Below are 22,951 nucleotides of genomic sequence, written 5' to 3' on the forward strand. Positions count from 1 at the left end.
CCCTTAGGGGTTATCCTCTGTTCCCCCGTTTTCATGCACTGCTGACTTTAGGGCTTCCTACACCCTCTGGGGACCCACACCCATAGACACAGCCACCCAAAAACCTTTAGGTTCTTGGCTGCAGCCCTCTGGTCGGCCGTGGGCTTCCCCGTTTTTCTTTTTTCGGCTTGCTCGCTCTTCTGGGCTTGCTGCAACTGCTCTGCGCACCTGACTGTTACGTGCAACTTGTAGCTGGATGACATGGTCCTGCCCTGCTATGCCATGCTTCTGGTGCTCTCCCCAGCCGGCCTTCTGGTTCTCTCGCCATTTTCCTGACTGTGTTTTTTGTTGCCTCACTTCCTTGTCTCCCCTCGGCTGTTCTCCACGTTGAGCCCCCGCCACGCTCTCAGTGCCTCCAGGGAGGATTTGACACAGGTGAGTCCCTTGTCAGTTTTTATGTTGGCATTCAGTACAGTCTGTGGTTGGAGACTGGACTGTTCACGTAAATTCCTCGTGGATCCGCACTTCTTCCTCATCACCGTTGCTTGGCTTCAGTCTTCATGACAACTACATCTATTCTTCCTTGTATCAGTCCTTTTTACTTCCCGAGTTCTACAGAAGTATAATGGATACGAGGGTAGGGGTGGAGAGAGAGAGGGTGGAGAGGTGTAGGGCGGACACCGAGTGCTCCCCGATAGTTTTTTTATTTTATTTATATAGCGCGTCTGACCCAGAGGCACCTAGGTACTTCGGTGACGATAATGGTTACAGGAAATATTATATATACATATTACAGATAATAGATACAAGTGATATACAGTTTATACATACATATTGCAGATGATAAATTCCACATAAAGGATACAGGTTAGGTGGGGAGACTATGCCGGTATGGGATATGAACACGGGGAGAGGGAGCTGTAAAATAAGGGATGAGGTATAGCATGATGTCAAGTGTAGGAGAGCGTTAGGTGTAAGGTAAGTGTAGTTACTTTTTATGCAGCAACCATGTGATGACGTGACTTGAATTTTTCGAAGGTTGGGCTGGTTTTCATGTCCTGCGGAAGTGTGTTCCATAGTTGGGTGGCTAGAACCGGGAAACTAGTTCCGCCAGCTCTTTTTAGGTTGTACCTGGGCACCACCAGCTGGAAGTGTTGGTAGATCTTGTTATTCTGGCTCACCGTTTCAGAGTGAATTTGTCCGCGAGATATGGTGGGGCTTGGTGGTTCAGAGCTTTGTAGGTGAGGCAGAAGGTTTTTAGGTAAATTTTTTCTTGTATGGAAAGCCATTTGCAAAGCTTTCTAGTAGCAGAAATGTGCTCTCTTCTTGGTATATTTAATGCAGCTCTGAGCACATTATTTTAGATGACCTGTAGTTTGTGAATTATGGATTTGTTAGCTCCTAAGTATAGGCCATTGAAGTAGTCCAGTTTGGACTGATTAAGTGCTCGGACCAGTATGAGGCAACTATTGGTAGACAGTTGTGGTATGCAAGCCCTGATCAGCTTGGCAGTGTAGGCGGTGGCTGAGGCAGTCATATTGACCTGTTTGGTTAGATTAGTATTGGCATCTAGGCAGAAACCAAGGGTTTTTACATTATTGGCTATGGGAATATTATTCCCATCAATGAGGATGCTACTGTAGTTGGGACTTAGTTTCGACAGGTTGTTGGGTGAGCCAACTAAGAGCAGCTCAGCCTTATTCAGGCAGAGGCCGTGTGTGGCCCTCCATGCCTGAATGATAGTGTAGACTTTGTTAATCCGACAGACATCTGTGTCCTATGAGCCTGATAATGTTAGGAGTATCTGGGTGTCTTCTGCATAATTTGTGTAGGTGACACCCAGACGATCCAGTTTATCAAATAGAGATTTGTAAAGATATTGTAGAAAGTGGGCAATAAGCAGTAACCATGTGGGACACCGCAGTTGATGGGGACGCATCGGCCGCATCTGTGGGTGAGAAAACATACATGGCTCTGTTTGCAAGGAATGATAGAATCCACTTGACAGCAGAGTTGGGAAAGTGTGCTGCCGATGATAGGTGGTCACATAAGATTTTATGGTCAACCATATCAAAGGCTGCCGATAAGTCAAAAAGAAGTAGGATGGCAACTTTGCATTTGTCTATTAATTCGTCAATCTGGCTTTTAAGATAAACAAGGGCAGTTTCCGTTGCATGTTGAGGCCTAAAGCCAGACTGACGAGTTCCTAGTAGTTGGTTGGTCTCCAGATAGTCTTGAATTTGCAAGTATGCTACTCTAAGATTTTCAGTAAGAAAGGGACTGCGGTGATCGGTCTATAATTAGTGGGAATAGACTGGTCTAGTGTTCGCTTCTTGAGTAATGGGAGAACCCAGGATTGTTTCAGGTTACTTGGGACTGAGTTATTGGTGAATGAGGAGTTTTTTAGTTTGGTAATAAAAGGAGATAAATCTCTAGCTGCATCTTTTATGATCTGAGCTGGGCAGCTGTCACCTTTACAGTTAGAAGGTTTCAGTGATGCTATCATTTTATGTACCTCAGGAACGGTTACATTGTTGAAACTGAAGCCCAAATTATGGTGTGCGGTCGAACGCAAGATGGGGATGAAGGGATTGCCAGAGGTGAGTTGGAGCCGTTTATCAGCTATTTTAGTCTGGAGAAAAGTGATTTTGTTAGAAAGCAATTTGAATGCTAATACACCAAGGTTTATCCTTGGTGCAGGTATCTGGAGGCGGGTTAGGGTTTACTAAGTCCTTTAAAATGTGAAATAATTCTCTGGAGCTGGAACCAGCCTGATTTATTCTGAGGTTGAATGTTTCTTTTTTGGTACGGATGATCTCGCTTTTATATGTGGCTGTGATGTTGGTTAGGTTAACTTTGTTTTCTGTAGAAGGGGTCAATTTCCAGAGTCTCTCAAGTTTTCTTTTTTCTGAGTGTAATATTTTAAGTTCAGGAGTAAACCATGAGTTCAGATGTGCTCTAGGTTTACCTTTGCACAGTTTTAACAGGGCAATGGCGTCTATGGCTTTGGTCATGGAGTCGTAGGTGTCATCCAATAGATTCACGTCATTTGTGGCAGGTAGTGAATTGAGTATTGGGACTACCAGGGGTATTATAGCCTCAGCTGTGATGTTGCGTTTGTTCCTAGTGGGACAAGTTGGCGCAATGGTGGACTTTTTAGGCTCTGGGTTGTTCACATTGATTTCTAGGGACAGGAGATGGTGATCAGTCCACATGAGTGGTGAAGAGTCCTTTAGGGTAATATTGCAGTTGAGATCCACTACCCAATCAAGTATACTACCTTTCTTGCGAGTTGGGAGGGTACTGATTTCTATGAAACATTGTTCTGCTAGTGCATTGGCTACGGAGGTGGCTCGAAGGTCATTGGGGTCATTATAGCCAAGGTTGAAGTCACCTAGGAAAATGTTTTGTGCCATGGGTTTGGTATTCTCAGCTACTAATGACGTAATGTCTTCTTCGAAGGATGCAGGAGGACCTGGAGGCCTATATATGGTGGTGGACAGTGATGGTGTTTTTGGGGGACGTTCTTGACTGAGAGGTGTTCACAGGATGTCAGAGTAGAGGATGTGGCTAATCTCATGTCAAGGGTAGATTTGAAGATAATGGCTATTCCTCGCCCTTGAGCGTTTGGTCTGTCAGCTCTGAGGATGGAGCAGTTGTCAGGGACAGCTAAAGTTAGAGATGGGCCATCTGCGTCATGTAGCCATGTTTCTGTCGCGGCAAGAAAGTCAAGGCTGTTAGTCAAAATTATATCAGCGATTTCAGTTGCATGGGCAACAAGGGACCTAACATTAAGTAGTGCTCCTTGTATGGGGTGTTTTTGAGTAGCCCTCTTGATGTGGCTGGGGCTGTCATTGAAAGGTTTCTTTGTCATGTTGGTGTGGGAGTTTTTAAGTACGTTTTTAGGTTTGTTGGAGACACTGCAATTTGCTAGCGGTCTTGGTGTTGAATTTGGCAAATAGGTTGTTATTCCTGGGAAGTCTAGTACCTATTCTGTTATTCCGCTCTGTTATGTAGGGGTTGGTGGGAGGTATACCTACTTGCAGCTTAGTTGTATTGGGTGCGAGTATAGGTGTGTCATGTTTAGGATTAGGTGTAATTTCATTAGCATGACGTATTGTGAGAGATCTTAGGCGGTAACACCTAGTCTTGCCGCGGATGGAATAAGAGGGCGTTTTCAAGTTTAGAATGGAGCCGGACATGCTCAGTAATGTATAGCTTCATGCATGTTTTATTATCATGAGTGCAGTCAGTAGGACTTGTGATGTGAGAGTGGTAGGTGTCTAGTGGAAATGGTGCCAAGGAAGGCAGGAAAGGTGTAGGGCAGGTGATAGGGTGATGACGGGGGCAGGCAGGTTTAGACAGACCATTTTTGTGGGCTATGTAATAGTTACCAAGGCATGGTATACTGTCTTGTAAAATGCAATACGGGAACATGATTAAAGAGAGCCAGATTAGCATGGTGGGTGGATATAGCAATGCTGGTAAGGTGCCTTGCATAGTGCTCACAGACAATAGTAATACGAAGTGTTTAAGGGCGTAGTGTGAGGTGAGGGCTAGGAGATGCTAGTAGTTACTGTAAGTATCTACTTGCAAGGGGGGAGCTGTGTGGCAGGAATAAGCACTTGCTGGGCAAGTGGTTGCGCTCGTGGGCATAGTGCCTATACAAAGTGAAAACAATTTGGACATACTGTCACACAAAAGTTGAGGCATGTTAAACAGATGAACATTACATATACGGAATGTGTGGTAGATCATTCAGATATATTCATAGATAATTGCAGAAGACTACACTACACAGCAGTTATATGCAGATTAGCAGTGTATACATGCAAACATACATTACATATTTCAGTGACCCCTGCATATGCAGTAACTCTGCATGACAATTATGTGCACGGGCGTGTCTCAAGGGGAGATGAGTTCAATCTGATATAGCAGAGGTCTCAAAGGGACAGTTAGGTATCAAGTTTAAAACCCTGCAGACGAGGCCAGTAAGTTGGAGATTACAATGGGAAACGATCAGAAGGGGGAGCTGAACAAAGAGTACCTTTACATATTGAGTCAGTTTGGCTGCAGAGCTTTCGTAGGAGTTCCAGTGGCTATGAGATGGAGGAGATTTGTGTTCTGCCGGGGGTGACTAACACGGTCCGGGCATCTTGGGCACAGCACACTGCGCGAAACGGCTGCAGATGGGCACAGACAGGCCAAGCCCCTTTCTATGCGGCCCTTTCTGTGCCGGCTCTCGCCTTCCGGTGGGGCTAGGGCACAGATTCAGGACACGGGGCCAATCAGTGAAGGCACGAGGAACGGGTTGCCTAACAACCTTGTGGCGTTGTTGTGGCGGCCATTTTGCGCACACCCAGGCTCCACGTTGCTCCGTATGAGCGGAGATACAATTTATGGGCAAAATCAACAAAATAATGCAAAGGTTGCACCGGATGGGGGCGGATGCTTCACCTCGGCTCAGAGGCAGGTAGAAGGAGCGGAGCTCCATGTCACCGATCCGTGTGGTTCCTGATGTACCTCACGGCAGTCGAGCGGCAGGCTGGTGAGAGAGGGCTCCTACCCTTCTCGGTCCGCGGCTGCTGTAGAGTCCTCACTGGTCCCATAGGGGGCGTACCCTCCCATGAGATCCAGCTGCTGAGTACCACCCCCAGGAGGGCGATCGGGTAGCGGCCTCACCTCCCTGGCCTCATGGAAGGAGTGACGACATGCTGGGGTTCGTAACATCATACAAAGTATCCTAAGTGTAAGGTGATGTGTGCAATTGTAAAAATAAAAGAATTCCAAAAGAGAAAGTCTCTCAGAACCGACAGTCTTCAGTTTCCCCAAGCGAATGAGCAAAACAGGCAAGGGAAGTAAAGCAGACGGAAGGCTTTACTGACCTCAAAAGTAGGACATGGCTAAATAATAAGCAAAAAGACTGGGGGTCCCGTAGGAAAATATGCAAAACAAATCTTTTCTAACACGGCTGCTCTCCCTCTTGAAGAGGAGCCATTTGGAGCGGTTTCTTGATCTTCCCAAGAGAGCTGCTAGCTGACTGTGCATGGTGGTTCTTCACTGCTGCCCACTTTAATCATGTCCTCTGGGTTCTCTGTCATCATGGCACACGTGGTGGACTTTATCTTGGGCGTCCCAGTAGTCCTGCTGCAGAACAATGGTCATCTCATCAGAGTTCCAAACCGTTGCCTAGCTGGACCCAATCCTGACACCGAAATCAACCACTGCACAGACAGCACCTGGAGCCCCCGAAATGGGACCACCCATAGGATTCAGTAGGTCCAGCAAATCTATGAACTCTAGGGGTGGTTTCTAGTGCAATCAGAGTAAGGAGGACAGGCTTGCATACCTTTCTTTTTTCACCACTAGAAGAGTGTACACATTTGTTGGCTTTGCCACTGCTTGTTTCTTCCCTTTAAAGACCGACTCCATGCAAAAGTTATCTTTTTTGGACTTTTTAGGGCACAATGTCTACCTACCTTAACAGGGACTGGCTTGTAATTTAATAGCAAAGTGGGGTGTTCTTTAGTAAGATCACCTATGGTGAACATGTATGTGTGTAGTAGTAATACATACCTGTGATTTTCACTGCTTGGATTGCATCAAAGCCTAATAAATAGTGTAATTGTATACATACTAATTAAATGTACATGTGTCATTGTACCATTACACCACCCAACCCCATCTTCTGAAGAGTAACCTTGCTGCTCTTCCATCTACCATGAGTCAGGGTGGATAGATGTAAGTGTCTTTTCCCAGTTCACAAAAATAGGGTGGCCTCTCAAAAATCCATCTCAACACTAAGGGCTTTCAGTTGCAGGTATCTAACAAGAATACTGCACATTGTGCATGTGTATCTGTTGCAAAAATGTCTGTGCCTGGATTTCCCCCTTTTTGAAGATTTGGCTGCGTTTGTTTGTGTTGAGTTCCCACTTGTGTCCTTTAACCACTAACCTGCTTAGAGGGTTTCCCAGGCAGTTGTTGACTCTTGGGACAAGATGCGCTTGAATGAATATATGTGTCTTTTTTTGTGACTAACTATACCTACCTTCCAGTCTTGTGCCCTATGATAAAGACCAAGACCACACTGCCAATGCTACCAAATAATGATTGTCATTTGAACCTTGTTTACTCTTAGGATGCATTTTCTCACAACCCATACTAGATGACTGTGGGATAATCTCCCTCACCGGAACCAACTGAGGGGGAGAAGTAATGATGCCTTTTGGACTTTCACTTGTCCCTGTGGTACCTCTTTTCCGAGAGACAAGAACTAAGGTACCAGTGAGCCAGGTCTTATGGACTGCTTGGAGTTGTGCTTCCTATCAAGGCTACTCCAGTGCTTGTTGGCAGCTTTAGCCGGAGAGGATAGGGCCCTCTCAGGCTTCAATTGAGGGATCTAGTATGGAACCAGAACCTGCAGTACAAAGAATCAGCTATGTGGAGGAAGTGGTGCTTGATCACCAAAGCGCAGGCCAACTGTAGTATTTCAAAGGATAGCGGTATTTGACCAGAGCCTGGTCCACCCCATGGCTGCTGTGACTTCAGCAGAACAGGAGGAGCAACTTCCTGACAATTTACCCCATCATTTGCACCGTGCCAGACACAGAAAAGCCTGCTACCAATGTACAATGGTTGGTGGTTTAGGACAAACTCGCTCAACTGCGGCACTGAACTCACTTCTTTTAGCGTGCGGAAGGTAGATTTCTAGAGATCTTTGTGCGATAATGGTACATAAGAGGTAGATCTGCACAGGGTGCAGGTTTCCCAGGCACGTGACCTAGGCTCATTGTGGATCAAGTGCCAAGATGAGGCACGTGTGCCACAAGGCATAGTGTCCCTGGTGGAATGAGGAAGTACATTTTACAGGTTTTTAATGAAAATAGCTAAAAAGGCAATTGATGATACAGAGATTCGTTTTCTGCAAGAAAAAACAGCACTTGAGGCAAGGTGATGAATAAACAATAAATCGGAACCCCTTTCTGTAATTATTTTTAATCAGGGCAGCATTCTGCATTCTACATCTCTGTTGCTGGTTTATGCAGCATCTTTAGAAAGGCGTTCCTGCCTGGCTTACTGCCAGAGCAGGCCATCTCAAGTTATGAAGAAATGAACGCATAATGGATCAAAGAGCAGTAAAGGTAATTGTTTTGAAATCCTCCACCTGGCACTGGAAATGTGCTTTTAAAAGTTATTCTACTGTGGAAGAGATTCTTTTTTTCTATTGATGCACACATTCCTGTTCTGTGGATAGGTGCCTTATTGTGGTCTTTCAGAAATTACATTAGGGGGCACTTAAGCACTGCAGCTTTCCCAAAACAATGAAAACACACAACTGAAAAAATAAAACAAAGATATTATATTCAGCATACCAGATGGAAGAATATTTGGCTGCATCATTAAAGGTGTTCTGATTATGGTCTTTCCTAATGGCGACGGCTGAATTGGTGCCCTTATCACAGTCATCGCAGGGCGCAACTGTGCTCCAGCAGTTATAACCTAAAAAGAAGCACAGAAAGAAACACATTGGATAAGATGGAACTATTGGTTTTCCATTTAATATGTTGTTACCCTAGTGAAATGATGAACACATACATTCAAAGAGGGAGAAACAAAGTTCACATGGATGGCTGTCGTGTGTGTTTAAAAACATGCACGTTACTGTGAATTACAAGAAGAAATGTTTTGTCAGATGTGGGATGGAGCACCAACCTTACGAGACACAAGTAAAGCTCAACATCCAAATTTAAGGATATGTTCTGAGGTATCCAACTAGAAATATTAAGGGTTCCTATCACACAAGTGTCAGGATGGGTTAACTCAGAATTACTCCAGGGACTAACTACGAGAATACTGATTTCCCCTAGGATTCCCTTAACTACTACACAGTCTAATGGATATGGAAACAAGCAAGCTTCTTGGGGCACTTCCAGTCCAGGGGCTATAGCACTTAGCTCACTTCTTGTTAATCTCTGTCGTAGGGATAAAACACCTTCTACGCTTCTCTGCAACAAAATCCTAACTTGGATGCCATAACTTGGATCAAATCCTTCCTGAGCAACCGGACCATGAGAGTCTTCTCTCCTTCGGCCTCAGCTGACCCAATCCCTATAATTTGGGGTGTACCACAGGGATCCTGCGTGTCACCCACACTATATAATGTATTCACTAAGCCCCGCTTCGACGAAATGGACCATCCGAGTATCACCTACACTAACTATGCAGATGATACCCAGATCCTCCTTCCGCTTTCAGGAGATTACGCTGTGGATTTGGCCTTAGTGAACAGAATCTACAGAATCTACAGTATCGTTCAGGCATGGATGGCCACTCATGGGTTATGCCTGAACGACGACAAAACCGAGATTATTATTTTAGGTACCCCTACTCTCATTTCCAAACTCCCTACTCCCTGATTACGCTAACTTCATTATCGATGGCAATAACATAAAAGTAGCCAAGGAAGTGAAGACCTTAGGCTTCTACTTAGATGCTACATTGAACTAGGAAAATACAAAAAGGATGCATAAACACCCAAAAAAATCCAGGACAGTGCGCCTTATAAGGTTTGTAAAGTGTATATTTAATTCAATCACGAATGAGCCCTTGCAGATAACACGTGTTTCGGCCACTTTGGCCTTTCTCAAATCTGGGCTGATATTAACAGACTGTTAGGAATTGAAAAATATATGTGAGAACATGTATTACATCATACATTAGGAGCAAACAATCATACAAATTGGCCATTTGGTCACATTAAAAGTCATGGGTTTCAATATATCAACATAAAGCATAATTGTATGATCAACGGTAAATTCAAATGTAAGTAAGCAAGAAGAGATTCCGATAGGGTCTCTGAGGCCCACCCTATCCCGCTTAGAATTGGTCGACCTTCCGGTATATCCTGAAAACCTTTATGCATCTTTGGTAAGAACTACATTGTCGGGGTTATTGGGAATACCTAGACGAGATACTAAACCCACGTGCAACTCAAGTCAGATCTTACCTACGGGATTCTTCGAGTCTCATACAAATTTTAAAATCGTTTGTCTGGAAAAATACATTTCTATTGGCAACCCTGGATGCCAAGGCGTTATACACGTCGATACAGCACAAATGGGCATTGGCAGCCATTGACCACGGTTTCAAAGATGACTCAGCCTCCTACTATTGTCATATAACAATGTTAAAAGAAATGTTACAGATTACTCTGGATTCAAACCTATTTACCTTTGATAACTGTTTATTCCAGCAATTGAAGGGAGTGGCAATGGGGACGAAGTATGCACCCTCACTCGCCAACATCTTTATCGGAATGTTAGAAGAGCATACAGTGTATCCGGACACGGCTTTTCAAACCCAAGTTAAACTTTGGACACGCTATATAGATGATATCTTTTTGATTTGGGATGGCACATACCCCAGTCTGATGGAGTTTATTGACTGAACTGTAATACATTTGAAATTGAATTTACAGGAGAATATAATGATCATGCAATAAACTTCTTGGACCTAACAATTCATGTCAAGGATGACTGTCTTGAAACTTGGACCTACAGAGGTCAACTCAATCTTACATGCACAGAGTTGTCACCAACGTGCTACAATTCAGAACATTCCATTGGGGGAATATATTCGTGCAAGACGAAACTGCCAAGATGATTTGAAATTTAAAAATGAACGTCAATTTTTGAGGTCTCGTTTTAAACAGAGAGGATACCCAAACAAATGTCTGCAACAAGCTTTTGAAAAAACCAAGAATCTAAAACAAGAGGAAACTTTGAAGACCAAAATGCCAAGAGAATCTCTACAAAGGAAACTTATGTTCATCACACAATACAACCAAGACCACCAGTTAATTAGAAGAATTTTAAATAAACATTGGTACCTGTTACGGTTGGATGAACACCTGCGAGAATATATTGATGTCAACCCCATAATTATATTCAAAAGAGCAAATACCTTGAAAACTATAAGTCCATCCTTATTACCGGATCCACATAAGGATAAAGGACTCACTTGGCTCCCTAAAATAGAACCAGGTTTCAGAAAATGTGGCTATTGCACAATGTGCAAATTCGCGGAAGACAAATCTACTGCGATAACAGGACCAAATGGAAAAATATTTTCGATTAGACATACAATCAATTGCAGAATTAAATTTGTCGTCTATGCAATCAGATGCATCTGCTCCAAACTGTACATCGGGAGTACAAAAAGAGAACTGAGAACTAGGATTCGTGAACATTTGGGCAAAATAGGTAGCCAAGATCCAAGTTTACCTTTGGCAGTACACTGGCAAGAGTTTCATAAGATGGATGATAAGGCCAACATACGATTCAGTGGCCTACAACATGTTACCCTATCTAAAAGGGGAGGAGATAGAGTACAGACACTGCGACAATCAGAAGCAAGAATGATTTGTTTTTTCAATACCACTGTTTTGGGTCTAAATTTAGATTCCGAAATGTCCTCATTTTTATAATGTTCACAACATTGTTTAATGTCCTCATTTTTATAATTTTCACAACATTGTTAAGAGAAGATTTTCATTGGATTTAATTATACCTCTAATAACAGTGTATTTTGTCATCTTATCACTTTCCTACATTATTTATGCTAAGGACCTTTTTGCTGTCTAGGTTCGTTGATATTAATGCCCATGTTGGACTATATGCCTCTTCTTTCCCGTTTGTCACCCTGTATTTGTTTTTGAACTACTTGTCAATTAAAGAGGACCCTAATAACAGGTAATACTGACCCTATCAAGGGGTTATTTATTTTCCATTCACCGTTTCGGGTTAGATGTGACGCCTGATTACTAACAATACAGTTATTCATTTCAATCAGTCTAAATCAGGAAAATTAAATTAGGTATTTTCCCAACTTAGAGTTAGGGTAAATTAAACATTTTTCCAGTCCTACATTATTTCTGAGTGACTGCCCCTTCAAATAACTAGTGTTCCCACTTGGTAGACCTGAACAGGCGCGTTTTTTGGAACCTTTTCCTAATAGCTTAATTTGAATTTATAAAACAAGCAAAATACAATAAAGATTTGCACCCGCTTTTTAGGACAGATGATAGTTTGGATAAATTAATCCTATTGAACCGCTCTATACACTGTTTTGTGTGTTTAAGTTAGTTGCTTAGCAAGTTACTATGGAAACCTTTTAAAAGAGTTCCAAAATGGCGCTTGCCATTAGTTTGAAGCAGACGCGAGTGATTTTCCTCCGATTTAGGTAAGCGACTTAATCCTGTTAGTCAGGAAAGGAGATGGGGATTCCAGTTACTAGATTTATATATTCTTCTGCTTAATATTATGCAAGCGGAGACACGGCGCCACATTATATTCTCCGATTAGTGTGTGAATAGCGTTTAACTTTGTTGCGTGTCCGTAAGCACACTCGGTACTGAATGAGTGGCTTCAGTGAAATATCACCAATACAGATCCTATATGTAACGAGACAGGGCAGAAAGTGGTGAGCCCCCATTAGGCTAAATCCAGTCATTTAGGATTAACGTGTATTATAATATGGTTCCTAGTAGTGCACTATTAGCACACATTAATGACGTATTCCTCGCGGCTAACAGGTTTTCCTGTTCAATAACCTATTTGCATAATTCTTTTACCCCAACAGAATAACACTGCTTTGGGATTTGACCCAATAAAATGTTTGCTTTTTGAATAAGAACATAATGACCCCGGTTTGGGTGAGTTTTTTGACTTGGGATAGACGTGAGTGTGATAATTATTTGGTAACTTAAGTTTAAAGAGTACGAAGTAAACGCTTACTAATATTATTTCATCTGCTTTCTTTGTCTCTTGTTCGTTTTGTTCCCCCTCACACCTTCTTTCGTCTCTCTCGTCTCTCCCCTCTCTCCCACTTATCTCTTCTTGCTTACTTAGAGTTACTTTTGAATTTACCGTTCATCATACACTTATGCTTTATGTTGATATATTGAAACCCATGACTTTTAATGTGACCAAATGGCCAATTTGTATGATTATTGTTTGCTCCTAATGTATGATGTAATACATGTTCTCACATTTATTTTTCAATTCCGAACAGTCTGTTAATATCAGCCCAGAATTGAGAAAGGCCAAAGTGGCCGAAACACGTGTTATCTGCAAGGGCTCATTCGTGATTGAATTAAATATACACTTTACAAAACCTTATAAGGCGCACTGTCCTGGATTTTTTTGGGTGTTTATGCATCCTTTTTGTATTTTCCTACATTTGACGGGTTTCATGTGGCTTACCGTCAATCCAGTGACCTGCGACCATTCCTATAAAACTGGTATGACCAAGGGGTTTTTCCTGTCCCCGTCTACACTATTATTGTTTTGAACCTTATTTCCCTACCACCACAAGCAATATAAGAGGAGCCGCCCGACAGACCAAATGCAACACTAAGCCTTACTCTTTGTTGCTACATTGAACTAGCCGCTGCCACTGCATACACATGCAAACTCATCAGAGCTAGTAAACAATTCCTTTCCACAGATAGCTGCCTTATGCTGGCCAGGGCCCTCATACTTTCCAAACTAGATTACTGTAACGCACTGAACATCTGAGCTAATAAACATATTATCCATAAAATACAGGTTCTCCAGAACACCACCCTAAGAGCAGCTCTTAAAAGCAATAGAAATGAGCACATATCCTCGCTAAGAAGAGAACACAAGTGGCTATTCACTTTTGACAAAATACAACTCAAAATTGCCTCCCTCAATCACAACTGCCTTAACAATAACGCACCACCATACCTCGTGGATAGAATTTGCAAAAAACAAAAAACCTTGCCCAGACCTACGAGAATAGCCAACCTGAACTGCCTCCAAGTTCCACGATTCAGACTCTCCTGGAGGACACAGCTTCCCAGTCATGGCTGCACAACTATGGAACTCCTAACCACCCAGCATTAGAGAACCCCAACCCATCTCTAAATTCAGACTGCATCTAACTAGCTGGCTAAAAGAGAACGATGTCTAATCACTCTGACCGCAACTTTGCTATTGACCTCCCCCTTCTTGCCCCTGTACTGCTTCGCCGCTATGTTTATACTGCTATGTACTACCGCGATTCCTCCTACAATGTGCTACCAGATTATGCAATTCTGCTTTGTAAGAAGTCATTGTTATGATATGTACTCTCCTGTATTATGCAAAGTTCCTGTATATATGTCATGTACAGTGCATACCTTTGCATCCTGTAACTAAGTTGAACATATTCTTATCTCCTGCGCCCTGATGCTTCGGGGTATGGTGCACATTATAAATAAACAAAAACAAACTGCCGTTAACCTGCTTGTTGCAATCTATCTGCAGTTTAAAAAGAACCCATGTGGTAAATATTCACTATTCTTTGGATTGCACATGTCGCAGTGTTCACATATCAATAAATCAATGTCACATTGATGTTTATCACATCCATATCACATATTTTCCTTGGCTATGCTTACCGATGACTTTTCTTTCATGTGCACAGAGGCCTTTTCATTTTTCTCCCCTTTTTTTTGTGCTTTTTTTTAAAATGTATTTTAAGATTTTAATAGTAACATCAACAAAATCCTCAGCAGAAAACAAAACATCAGTTTACATCCCGTAATCATGTACATATTTACACAGAAAACACAAAACCCACACCCCACCCACAAGCAGAATCCACATCAAAAACATCCATTAGAAATCAATACATTTCGAGGAATTTCCCCCATATTCTCTCAAATATCGAAAGTTTCTTGTTTCTTCGAAAAAATAACCCGCTCCATCTCGGCCATATCATGCATTTCATCAATCCAAACTGCAATCAATACAGGAGTTGACTTCTTCCACTCTCTCAAAATGATTCTCTTACCAACCATTGCACCTCGATAAACCCACTCTCTTTGCAATAATGACAGAGCCTCCAAAAGAAAGTCACAATTGAGTATCAAAATCTTAAAATCAAAATTTATATTTTCCTCCAGCACTTCCTCACAAATCCTGCCAAATTCCAACCAAAAGCCCTGCACTCTGGTACAAGTCCAGAGCATATGCTCAAATGTACCCATATCATGAACACACGACCAGCAGTCCGAGTTGTCAGACATCCCTCTATTAAAGAGCCTTTCTGGAGTCTTTTTCTCCTTTCTTAATTGTTCTTACATTTCTTCCTAGTCAAAACCTGTAGATTACAAGGTCAAATAGTTAAATATACACATTTTTGCAAGTTCGTGTTTTTTTTCTATGTTTTCTCTGCTATTACAAGTACTATAAGACCACAATTAAGAGTAAGATTATAGATATGGAGGAACAAATTCTCCATATGGGTATTCTATGAAAGGTATCAGATACAGTGACGGTTTCATCTGAGTTTGTGTCCCCAGTTGCAAGGTTGAAAAGAAATAAAAAAGAAGAGAACTAAATCTCCTCAAAGAGAAATGGAGTCCTTGGCCATAAGAATAATGATGCCACTTTTTAAAGAAAAATCGATTACAACCATAGGGTTGGCATATAGTCCTGAAGAAAGCGGTTAGACTGAAGCAATGCCCGCTGAAACCGGTTGGCTACACTAGAGGGTCAGGGTGATGTCCTGAACCCCCAAGACACTCAGATGAATTGAGAGTTTGGGAAAAGGAAAATCTTGTTTTTTAAGCGGCAAATTTGGTCTGCCTGATAAGTTTTATTCAAGAAATGTTCACACTAGAAGGAAGTAATAAAAAACAAGAATTCCGGAAGTGTGGTTGTTTTAGATATAGGAAAGTAGTGAGTTAGGCAAGGGAAATTATCTTCTCTATCCCCTGCCTTAGATATGCAGCACTTCAGCGCCAACTGGGGAAAGTCAATCCATCGAGAGGCAGTTAGACTTTCTGATAGGGAAATGTAGTGTGCTGTAGGCCACTATAGATCTCGAAGTACTAGTGAATAAAATCTCTAAAAACAACTTCCTTTGTTGTGTTAAAAAATTGTGACCATCAGGCCCTTGTCCATGATGGTGTGTTTTGCAATATTGTTATACCACAGGCAGAGGTCAGCATCATGAGCATGTTTGTTCTCTCATACTTGCAAGTTTCTTCTTAGTATGCTTACAGGCCTTGTCCAAACCATCTTGCAGACAGACAAAAGTTGTGAAAGGAACTGGACAGCAGTGGTCCGGGGTAGCTTTCACATTTAGAGTCGCCTCCACCTATCTCACCATCTAGTATCCCTCTCCTCGCCAGTGTCTATCCCCCGACTTCAGCAACACTTCCTGCCGCTCTCGGTGAACTTTTACGGTACTCTTGTTTATTATTCATGAACTATTCTGATTGGTTACCATAAATCCCATTAAAAGGGCGTCAAGATATTAAGTCAGGAAGAAAATATATACATAAAACAAGCACATTGTGAATAAACAATGAAGGAAAGTGTCATCAGAACTGCCCATACAACAGCAAGGTGGGAAAGGCCATTGTGGCTTTCAAGACACTTGTCACACCATCCCAAACCATCAAGTGTATTAAAAAGAAATTAAGATAAGAATATCTGACAGGTATGCAACTTCAAACAAGAGTCGGACAGTCTAATGACAAAATAATACGTTTTAGCTCACATTTTTGCATAGGGGAACAGGTCATATTTGAGCAATCACCTAAAACTTTTGCTAGCGTTACTGCTTTCTAAACTTTCTTTTGCCATCAGTGGGATTTCTACCAAGGACCCTCTGCATTTGCAACCCATATTTGGTGTGCTGCCCTCAGTAGCCCATAGGTCAATGGTGATTGTTAAGATAGATGGATTTCTAAAATCAACCCTGTGGCAGTGGATTTTGGGAGGCCTGCTATAATTGTGAATATTAGCATGTCCACACTTAGATAGAATTGTGAACATTAGCCTACGTCGCATCTAGATGGAATTGTGAATATCAGCATGTCCACACTTAGAATTGTAAATATTAGCACGTCCACACTTGGATAGAATTGTGAACATTAGCCTGCGTCGCATCTAGATGGAGTTGTGTATGCTGGCACGTCCACACTTGGATAGAATTGTGAATATTGGCATGTCCACGGTTGGATAGAATTGTGAACATTAGCCTGTGTCGCATCTAGACGGAATTGTGAATATTGGCATGTCCACACTTAGATAGAATTGTAAATATTAGCACGTCCACACTTGGATAGAATTGTGGACATTAGCCTGCGTCGCATCTAGATAGGTTTTTGATTGAAGGATAGCATGCCCGCACCCAGATGAAACTTGAAGGTTAGCATGTGCCACACTTAGAACTGAACACCAGCCTGCGCCGCTCCTGGATAGGATTGTGAATGTTAGCATGCCCACACCTAGATAAAACTCTGAACATTGGCCTGCGCCGCTTCTAGATAAGACTGAAGGCCAACAAGTGCCACACTTAGAGAAAACTGTGATTGTTAGCATGCTAAAGGTCAGGTAACCCACTAACCAATATAACCTCAAACTCTGCATACTTATCTCACTCAAAAACTCACAACCATCTCTCGCACCACAAGCTGCACGCACTTCACAACACAGCAACACCACAAGCCGGAGCAACAGCACATGCGGACTGACACCGATCTAATACCTGCACCAAAGCTCAGTATCTGGTGTATACCAAGCTGAAGCTGCCAACAGAACACCACTCCTCTCACTATCCTACTCCCTCTTCACCTTACTAACCCATCCCACCTTATCGTTTACAGATCCGCCAGAGCGCCTGGGGACTAATTCCATTGGTGACGGTGCGCGGTACAAATACCTTTAACATTATTGTGAACAGGGAGCGGCTGAGGACTAGCTAAACCCAATCAAGGTAAGATGATAGAGCAGAAATGTTTAGTTTCAGGAGGGCTGTGAGAGTGGTCTAGGGCTACAATGAGTCCACACAGAACTCCTCCAACAATTCCAGTTAGACAAATGAGACATGTATTACTCGCCATAATAGCATTTCTAATGATCGGATCTGCTTAGATTCACATGCTGTACATATAGTCCGACATCTAGTGGAAATCACGGCGTATTGCATCTTTCTTTCGAAGATCGAAAGGGGACGTTAACATGGGCGTGACTAACACTATCCCTAATGTGACGTGTAGTGTACCCAAAATCCCTAACGTGTCGAGGTCCCTCTGGTTGAGTTTTTTCTGCCGTGAGGGAGCCTTATAGTCTGGGTCAGCAAGAACAGTAGAGAGAAGGTGTAAGAGGTCTATGTTCCTTCTACTCCACGAGGGGAGGAAGGGTGGGCACATGTGAATCTAAGCAGATACAATCATCAGAAATGCTATTATGGTGAGGATTGCATGTTTTCTGATGCTTGTGAATCTGCTTAGAATCACATACTGTGCATAGACTAGCAAGCAGTACCCAGGGATGTGTGAAGGGAACAGTAGCAAAGACAAGTCTTAGCACCAACTGTCCCACCTGAGAATCAGACCTAGTGTGTGTATCTAGGCAGTCGTGTTATGTAAAGGTGTGTACAGAACTCCGAGTTGCTGCTTTGAAAATGGAATCAAGAAGAACATTTGCAATAAATCTATGGTAGCCCCTGTGCCCCGAGTAAAGTGTGCTCTAGGCATGAAGGATAGATCTCTCTTGGCAAGAGTGTAACACAGTGTGATGCTGTTAACGACCCACTTAGAAATAGCTGATTTAGAGACAGGGTCCCCTTCTCTACCAGCTGCCACTGAGACAAAGAACTGGTTTGTTTTTATTAGTGGCTTTATTTTTTCTAGATACTAGATAACCGCTCGTCTTACATCCAGTGTGTGGAGGCCTCGTTTCGCCAGTTTAGTGGGGTTCTGGAAAAAGGTGGGTAGTTCTAGGGACTGGTTTACATGGAACTTTGAGATAGCTTTGGGCGCAAAGCAAGGGTGTGTGCGCAAAACCACCTCATCTTTGTGAATCGTTACAAATGGGTTCTGAACTGAAAGGGCCTGCAGTTCACCAACTCTCCTTCTAGAGGTGATAGCCACCAGAAAGGCGGTCTTGTAGGTGAGTGCCTTAAGACTAGCTTTGTGCATTGGTTCAAAGGGAGGGCCCATCAGTTTGGTAAGAACATTCGGGTCCCATCCAGGAGCTGGGTTGGAGATAGAGGGATGAAGTCTCTTTACACCGTCCATAAAAACTAGAATGACAGGAATTTTACACCATGAAACCTTGCTCTGGGACGTGGTGTACGCCGAAAGCGTGGCTAAGTGGACTTTGAGTATTGAAAATCAGTCCTAAATCTAACAGGTGAGTTAGGTAGAGGATGGCATCTATAGGTGATCATTCAATATAATAGATGCCATTGCCATTACACCAGATGACAAAACGCTTCCATTTGCTGGAGTAGCAATGCCTGATGTTAGGTTTCTGTGCCTCTCTGAGTATGTCCATGCATCTTTGAGGGAGCTGGAGGTGCCTGAACTCTATGACCTCAGGAGCCAGGCTGCTAAGTTGAGAGTTTATGGGCATGGATGCAGTGTTTACCCCTGGCCTTGAGACAGCATGTTCTACGGGCATGGCAGCTTCCTGGGAGGGGAGACCGACATTGCCATGAGATTGGAGAACCAAGGCTGGAAGGCCCACATAGGGGCACCAGAATCATCCTGACTGGTTCTTGGTGTATCTTGTGTACTTTTCTGTTGAGCAGGGGAATTGGGGGGAAAAGCATAGACAAATTTCCTGGACCATGTTTTCCAAAGACTGTTCTCCTTGGAGCGGTTCTGAGGGTACCTGGAAGCGTAATCTGGGCATTGGGCGTTCTGCAGAGTGGCGAATAAGTCGATCTATGGGCAGCCCCATTCTGCGAAGACGTCGAGTACAATGTCTTCCTGTAGCCTCCACTTGTGCTCTACGGGTAGGGGGATGTCTCTCCTCAGTACTTCCGCCAGAAGATTGAGTCCCCCTGGAACATGATGCGAAAGGAGGAAGATGCTGTGTTTGAGAGCCCACTTCCATATGTTCTGGGACAGTTTGGACAGCCCTAGAGAGTGAGTGCCCCCTTGTTCAATTAATACTTGGCCGTAGTACTGTCTGTGAGGACTAGAATGTCTTCCCCTGGAGGAGTGTCTGGAAGGCCTTCAGGGCCTTGAACACTGCTAGCAGTTCCAATAAGTTTACGTGGTTGGATGCTACCGCTGGGGACCACACGCCGTGCGCTGATAAAGTAGATGAGCGTTCCACCCTGTCAGAAATGAGTCTATGGTGAGAGTGGCTTCTACTGCAGGGGTGGTTTTCCCTTGACCACCACTGCAGAGACTGAACGAGGGCTGTCGACACAACCACTAGATCGTCCCATGGCCTGCTGGCCTGACACCATTGGTTCGAGAGCCACTCTTGCCTGGGGCGCATGCGCAGACGAGCGTGAAGAACTAGGTAGACGCAGGAAGTCATCATCCCCACTGGCTACATAATGGGGGATCTGGAAGAGAATGTTTTGAACCCTCTCGGAGGGAAAGACTAGGCCGTCTTTGGTCTAGATTAGAGCCCCCAGAAACGGTTTGACTTGATTGGGGTCTAGACTGGATTATTTTTTGTTGATGAAGAAACCTAGGTTGAAGAGGAGATCTACCGTCTTCTGGGTATTTGGTTAGCATGTTCCGTACAAATCCCGTTATGAACCAGTCATCGAGGTAAGGATAGACTGGGATGGACTGCCTGTGCAGGTGAGCAGCTACTACTGCCAGTACCTTCTTGAGTACTTGTGGTGCTGAGGCAATGCCGAAGGGGAGAACCTTGAACTGATAGTGGGTGCCCTCTATCTTTCGAACCTGAGGTACTTTCTGTTCTGGCACCATTGAAATATGAAAGTATGCATCTTTCATGTTCAATGTGGCCATGTAATCCCCCTGCTGCAGAAGTGGGATTACCTCCTGCAGTGTTGTCATCCTGGACTTTTGAGGTTTGACATACTTGTTCGCCGGGTGCAGGTCTAGAACAGGGCGCATGGGGAGATCCTTTTTGGATACTAGGAAGTAAACTGAATAAATACCCTTGTTTACCTGGAGAATGGGGACGACTTCTATGGTGCCCTTTTCCAGCAGGACCTGAACTACTTTTAGCAGGATGCGCAGGTTTTCTGGCGACAGGTGTCTGCTTCTCGATGGGTGGTATCGAGGTGGCCGGAGAAACTCCATACAGTACCTGTGGGCAACGGTCTTTAGTACCCACTGGTCTGATGTGATCCCCTCCCAGGCGTGGATGAATGATGACAAGCAACTCCCGACCGGGGGAAGCGTGGGAGTAGCCTCTAGGGGTAGAGTCCCTGCATCTACCCATTCCCCTACGAGGGCCTCTTTGTTGGTATTGGTGGCTACCAGATGAGCCTTGCCCTGAGGACCAAACAGTGTTTGTACAGAAGGGCTTCCGCCGAGGACAGTGGAATCACCCGCCCTCTTCTGAGTGGTAGTAACCACCAAGGAGTACAGTGTAGCATATGACCCCTAATGTAGAGGGGGTCAGCAAGTGATGGGCAGAATAATTTCTCAACCCGGGGGTTGACTGCCCGTGTGAGAGAGATGGACAGCAGGGAAGGGCCTAGGCGCCTCTTTATAGAGTTTAGTAAGGGGATGGCTTGACTAGTCGGCATCTTCTCTTTGAGGATACCCTCCACAAAGTCTAAGTTCGAAGCAGCTTCATGCGTTGCAATTTGAAAATTATCAGCTGCTCTTATTAAAATGGCATTAAACCACCTCTGGTTGTTTACAGGTGACAAATCCCTCTGTGGAGAAGAAGGGGGATCTAGGCAGATGGCGTCCGTGTCAGTGGTATACGTTTGTGATGACCAAGGGCCCTGATCCTGCACCTGATCTTGCTCCCAGTCTGGGCTCTGATCAGTCTGGTCTTGTGCAAAAGGATTTAGGTCTTCATAAGAATCCCCCTGAGTTGGGTCATCTGGGACCTCTAAGATATCTTCCTGGTGTCCCTGTGCAGAGATGGGTAATTTCTGCAATTTGTAAGGAATGGGGCAGGAGTCCTCTTTCCTGGCTCTTTTGGGAGTAATGTACTGGTCTGAAAAGTCAATCAATTGAGCCATTTTGTTTGTTTATTTGGTAACCCGCACCAAACCCGTAGGTAACCGGGCGCAGCAGATAAGAATGCTTCAGACTTAGTTATAACATGGTATTAATACAGTGCAGAAATAGGATAAATATAGGTGGGTTACATTAATGATACATTGGGTTACATAGGTGGTGGGTAATGGTGCAGTAGAAGGAATACATACAAGGTCAAGCAATTTAGTGGATACAACAGATGAACAATGTTACATGTCGATGGACTGCAGCCAGTTTACTGAGTTGCGTCTGAAGCGAAGGTAGGACTGATCGGTTCTAAGACTCTGAGGTAGTGCGCTCCAATGTTGTGCAGCTTTAACTGGGAAGCTACCTCCTCCAGATTTGGTTAATTTAAACCTAGGTATCTCTAGACAGTGGGAGTTGGCTACTCTGGAGGGGCGAATCGAAGTTCTTCTGGTCATTCTTTCTCTAAGATATGGGGGAGCTGCGTTATTGAGGCATTTGAAGGTGAGTCAAACTGTTTTAAGTAAAATCCTATCGCTTATTTTTAGCCAATGGTGGTCCCTTCTGATGTTAGAGATATGTTCTCTGTTGGGTAGGTTTAGGGCAGTTCTCTCAGCATTATTTTGGAAGTTTGTAGTTTGTGGAGGATATTTTTGTTGGCTCCTAAATATAGGGCTTTGCAATAATCTAGTTTTGATAGTATTAGATCATTGGCGAGGGTAATACAGCTAGCTTCTGATAGATAGGGTTGGCAGGCTCTAATAAGTGTGCCTGTGTAGGTGGTGGAGGAAACCAAGGAATTAACTTGTTTTCTTAGTGATGAGGTGGAATCGAGATATAAACCTAGTGTTTTTACCTCGTTTACTGCTTTGATTAGGTTCCCATTTATGTTAAATGAGGCATAGTTGGGGCTGAGTTTTTTTAGGTTGGCTTTGGACCCAAGGATTAGGATCTCTGTTTTATCGTCATTCAGGCAGAGGCCAT

The 22,951-nt window shown here is 43.6% G+C and overlaps 1 protein-coding gene across 6 annotated transcripts in view; it reads right to left on the bottom strand.

Annotated features, from left to right (window-relative positions):
- The window catches only part of BPTF (bromodomain PHD finger transcription factor), a 2,119,711-nt gene that overhangs the window by 695,824 nt on the left and 1,400,936 nt on the right, over positions 1-22,951 (bottom strand). For all 6 annotated transcript variants that reach the window (XM_069655028.1, XM_069655026.1, XM_069655024.1 and 3 more), the window contains one exon: positions 8,355-8,481. In XM_069655028.1, coding sequence (XP_069511129.1) covers positions 8,355-8,481 — 127 coding nt within the window. The remainder of the gene's footprint in view (positions 1-8,354; positions 8,482-22,951) is intronic.

Source organism: Ambystoma mexicanum, chromosome 3q (assembly GCF_040938575.1).
Source record: "Ambystoma mexicanum isolate Mex_15411 chromosome 3q, UKY_AmexF1_1, whole genome shotgun sequence".
In the NCBI taxonomy this organism is placed as follows: domain Eukaryota; kingdom Metazoa; phylum Chordata; class Amphibia; order Caudata; family Ambystomatidae; genus Ambystoma; species Ambystoma mexicanum.